At 34.1% G+C, this 5,279-nt stretch overlaps 2 protein-coding genes across 2 annotated transcripts in view; both read right to left on the bottom strand.

The window, feature by feature from the left end:
- Positions 1 to 2,583: 2,583 nt before the first annotated feature.
- LOTGIDRAFT_157596 (hypothetical protein) lies at positions 2,584 to 3,970 on the bottom strand (the record flags this gene model as incomplete). Its single annotated transcript, XM_009049801.1, has 2 exons — positions 2,584 to 3,242; positions 3,433 to 3,970. 2 exons carry the CDS (start codon positions 3,968 to 3,970, stop codon positions 2,584 to 2,586), a joined length of 1,197 nt encoding a protein of 398 aa, XP_009048049.1.
- Positions 3,971 to 4,637: 667 nt separating this feature from the next.
- LOTGIDRAFT_157595 (hypothetical protein) overlaps positions 4,638 to 5,279 on the bottom strand; it is a gene marked incomplete at both ends in the record, with an annotated part of 1,103 nt that continues 461 nt past the window's right edge. The window contains one exon of the mRNA XM_009049800.1: positions 4,638 to 4,951. Coding sequence (XP_009048048.1) covers positions 4,638 to 4,951 — 314 coding nt within the window. The remainder of the gene's footprint in view (positions 4,952 to 5,279) is intronic.

The raw sequence follows: 5,279 nt of genomic DNA, 5'->3' as shown, positions 1-5,279 counted from the left end.
TAATCTTTGCTGGTTTAGCTGCAGCCGGTGCAACTGCTGGTGGAGCTGCTGGGATAGCCAAAGCTGTCAACGATAAGAAAGCTGAAGCCGCTGCAAACGCCGAAGCACGTAGACACAATTTGGCAATGGAAAGAGAAGCACGAGGAGGTTCGGGAGTAGGAGATATATTAGGGACGGTTAAAGAATTCGGACAAAGATTTGGCGAAGAAACCAAGAAAACCGTTAAAGAGGGATTAAGCAAATGAATAGATAAAATCGACACCGGAGAAATGAAGGTCAAACACAAGGGCGACGCCATATTTTTTAAAAACATACGTTCGGGCGAGGGAATCTTCCTTTCAAAGTATAAAGGCAACGGGGTGATTTTTGGTACGAAAATGTAATAAATAAAAATGGGCAAAACTCATCTCACTTTTAACATGTTGACAACACCAAACCTTTTAGATTTCGATTCTCTGTATATCTACACAACAACACCAGAGCAATCGTATTATCAATTCCTCAAAGCTTTAGAATATTTACCAAAGAAAGATGTTCAAGACATATTTCAATATTACGAAGAAAACGAAGAAGAAGTGGAAATAAAAGATATCATAGAAAACTTCATTAAATCAAAGAATCCATCTTTCAATCCAACGGATATAAAAGTTTTTCTTACGAAAAATGTTAATGATCTAGACTTGTCTAATATTGATAGCAATCGAAAGAACTTAATATTGTTTGACGACTGCGTAGCGCAAAGAAATCAAACTGTTCAACAAGAATTCTTTACCGAAGGAAGACATCACAACTGTCACTGCATATACCAATCCCAATCTTTTTACGGGATGGATTCTATGTTAATTAGAAAAAATGCAAATTGTTTTTTATTATTTGGATTAAACGATAAAGATTTATCTCAAATCATTTAGACTATAAATCACGGAATGGACAGAGATACATTCAAAAAGGATTGTAAAGCACAATGGAGAAACCCGGATGATCATGGATATGTATTCGTTAATACTAGAAAACCCGCGGGTGAAAGAGTTATGACAAACATTTGTTAAATTTTATATTTTTAAAAATGACGGATTGGAATAATTTTTTAAAAAGAAATAGAGAATATATCAAAGCTAAGAATAAAATAAAGACCCAAGTTGAAAATAACAGATTACAACAACTCGGATTAACGGAAAATCTACAAACTCTATTTCAACCCATATTAAAATCTCAAGTGGATATTAAAAAGAAATTAGCTTTAGAACCCACGCCTCCTATAGAACACCCAAAGCGATTGAATATAATGGTATTATAATTAGGACATTAGTTGATATAAAACGTCTTTTTTCAAACCCTGACCCAGATTTACCAAAGAGCATTTCACCAATCGTTGATAATCAAGGTTTATTGTTTAATGGATTTAGAATTATATTTAGTCCAAATTCCCCTTTATTCAAAATCGACACAAAAGACTTTATATTTACATTAACGAAAGGATTAATAGATTTAATGAATGGCAAGGATGTTGGTATTGCCGATTAAATAGGATTTAGTAGCATACTCCAAATTTTTAGATGCAATAAGAAAATCAGGACCCGAAACAAGAAGATTGAAAGAAGTTAAACTATATAAAAGAGTAATTGAGCAAGATGAAGAGGATGTAGATGATTATCCAATCATACAAGAAATAGACGAATTCGATGATATGGTGGCATCTGGACAAGGTATAACGTTTTTATCCGACGACAATAAAGAATTGCTTAATAGATTAGAAATAATATTAGCGGCCATGAAGGAAGGTCATCGATCGGACAGACAATACAACGAAGTCAATGCCATATTAAAACGACTTTTGGAGAAAGAAATCATCACTAAAAAAGACTATATAAACGTCATTTAAAATGTCCAATAAAGAACAATTGTTCGTTATCACCTCGAATAAACCAGACATCAAATTGTCTCTAGACTACGAGTATGAACTCGATCGCAATAAACAGTACGAACTGGGATTAAAGTATTTCTCCGTTTACAATTCCATTAGAAACATCAACGAAAAAACAATCAACTAAAAATATCGACGGATAACGGAGTTACGTTCGAAACCATAAGCTTACTACCGGGGAGCTACGAATACGTAGCCATCAACGATTACCTATCCGAATACGCAGGAAGCGTGAACGGCAAAAACAATATCGAATTCGAAGGTAATTTGAATCTGAACAAAATAAAACTGATCTTGAGAAATAACAGTCAAGTCGATTTCAACGTAGAAAATTCGTTGAATGCGTTACTAGGATTCAATAAACGAATATACGCGCAATCGACATTGGCGCCGCACAAGGCCAATATCGAGAACGATATCGACGTGATCAACATTCACTGTAATTTGATCAACGGTGGATTTTTCAACAAGCACAAACGTCAAATCATATACAGCATACCGACTTTTACGGTGCCGATAGGATACAGAATTATAGAGAAACCGTTTCAAACGACCTATTTACCAGACAATTCTTTCATGATCAAAGATATAAATCTGGAAATCAAAGACGGTAAAAACAGGTTCATAGACTTTGGCAACGAAGAAATTGTCATTCAACTTCATTTAAAACAATCTTCATTCTCTTCTTGATTAGAAAGATAATCGAAATCATCAAATTCATAGTTTTCGTCAAAACTATACTCGTCTTTGTCGTTGTAAGGATACATAATTCCTTCACTGTTTGGTGGTTTTCTTTTAACATTATTCAAATAACTTCTAAAAACTTTAGTTTGTTTATCATTTGGAATAACTACTCCATTGGTGAAACTTTTTTCCCATGGTTTATTAAATTGGTTCGACACATCATGTCCGCTTGCTAACTGAACGTAATCTTCTACACTTATCTTATCATTAGAATAACCTTTAAAGGTTTTCTTTTCTTTTAAAACACCATCAGAAGTCAAAACGATGTTGTATTTGACTTTTGGTGCTAAATATAAACCAAATATAATTCCACCGTCACCGTAATCGTTTTTACCTTTGCAATAGTCTTTTTCGGAGACCAAACCAGCTCTGTTTAGTTTTTTCCAATTTTTGGATGAAATGTACAAACTATCGGTGTCGGTATAGTATATTTCGGGTTTATAAAATCCATTTATGACGTGAATGAAATTGTTCATTATTTTTTTACTGTGAGATAAAACGAATGATCCCAAATAACTAGGTGTTAGTCGTGTAGATTTACTGTCTTCGGTAGTAATCTCTTTTTCTTCAATTTCTGTTTCAACAATATATTGAGTATCATTAATTTGATGACTTTAAATCTGGAAAGAGATTATTTATTCTGTTTAACATTTTCCTTAGTTTTTCCAAATTAATTAAAGTGCAGGCATAAGGAATTGCTCTTCGCGTGTCTTTTTCTGAATACGTTTCGCAATCCCAAGCGAATAACGCATCATCACTCATACTTGAAAGCACGTTTAGTTTGAGAGGTGAAACCTGTGTCACTGCGTTGTCGTCTCTACACGTTTTCCACACCTGTTCGTAATTGCCTTCTATTTCTTGAATTCCCAAACTTTTTTGGCTTCTTCTAATCAAACAGAAATGCGAGTTGTGTAAGTAAAAAACCCAATCTAATTCATCGTGAACGTCTCTGGGATGAAAATGTCTGTTTTTGGGATTATAAATTTGAAACGAAGTGTTAAATTTCTTGTTGAATTCCTTCATTCTAGCACAAGTCATCACTCCTTTTCTATTTGCTTTTGAAAACCCGTTGATGTATTCTTGAAATTCTCTCGTGTAGTCTTCGTTTAAAACACGATTGACGATAAAACAGTGACCATCTGTAGGTATGTAACAATTTTCGCCTTCGTATTCATTTATCTTTTTAAGCAGATCAGTTCCTCCTCTGCCAACTCTCGATCTTTTTATTTCTTGGAAATTGTCTTTCATTAAAATTATTTTTCCTGTAAAATACCAATCGGAAGCATCCGATTTTTTGTCCATATCTGAAAAGATATTGTGAAAGGTTTTGGCATTGAAACCGAGGAGTGACATGTATTGTCTGTGATTCCCTTCCTCGACTATCTCTCCATCTATTTTAATTTGTCCTTTGAATGTTTTAAATTTATCAGAGATAGCCTTGATAACATCGGAAAAAAGGGCGTTTTCTATCAATGTTTCATCAAGTTCGATTTTTAAGTATATATTTTTGATTATTTCTTTATTTTGACCGCTGATATTTCTGTATGGAATTTGTCCAAAATTTCATTGAATTCTTGTAATTCTTCAACTGTTATGTTCTTGTCTTCTCTCGATCTTTCGAAAAAGATGTACAATTGATTAAGATACATATTCAAGATATCCATTTTCTTTTTATAATGAGCTTTCTTTTTGCTCGTGAAACCTAAAGTGATGAGACCGCAAGAAGTCGTTTGAACGGCTGTTAATGCAGCCAATACGGTTGGGACGATGACCGGAAGCATTAATCCACCAGTCACGGCCGTTGCCACCGTTACTCCTACCGTTAGAACTGTGCTCGCTGTTTTGAAAAAAGAATCGATTCTACTCCATGTTTTCCTGCATGAATTGTACTGTCTCAACTTTATTTTCAACTCTTCTTGTTTGTCTATCATGTATTGTTGTCTGCTTTCGAGTTCCATTTTTTAAGTCGTTAAATTAAGTGAATTTCCGATAAATGGAACCACGGAATATCGTATAGAGCCTCCTTGTTTGGCCTAGCATTATTATATTTGCGGGTATTAAAAGTAAAAACATTTACGCGTACTAACGACATTTCTTTTTTCGTATGGTCCTCTTTAAGATGATAGGAATATTTTATTTTTTCTTTTTCGATGTTTATCTTGGCTCTAGAAATAAAACCACCACCTTCAAGGATGGAGTCGGAACCTTCGGCAAACGATAAATGTACTATAAACTCTCTTTCTTGTTGACTTTTATGAACATCGATCGAGGTGTATTTTCCACCTAAAACAAAATACAGTTTTACGTATTCAAAGTCTGTTGTTCGTAAAAACTCGTGACTGCTCGATTCTATTGGTCCGGTACGTATACGGGTATTATAAGTGATGGTGGAATTTTGACAATGTTGGTTAATGGTGGATTTTCCGTCTCCAATATCATATCCAAATCTTTTATTCCAATGATATCCTTATCATTTTCTACTTCCATTTTAAAGGTGTACATATTTACCATTTTTCGTTTCAATTTCCTGATCCCTTTTATCAATCAAACGTATATTCTCTTCCAAATTACCATCATTGAATAATTAAATATGTTTGACGCCCTACCGGTT

This window comes from Lottia gigantea (assembly GCF_000327385.1).
Source record: "Lottia gigantea unplaced genomic scaffold LOTGIsca_14, whole genome shotgun sequence".
Taxonomy (NCBI): domain Eukaryota; kingdom Metazoa; phylum Mollusca; class Gastropoda; family Lottiidae; genus Lottia; species Lottia gigantea.
The sequence above is the reverse complement of the archived record's forward strand: the minus strand, read 5'-3'. Positions and strand labels throughout refer to the sequence as shown.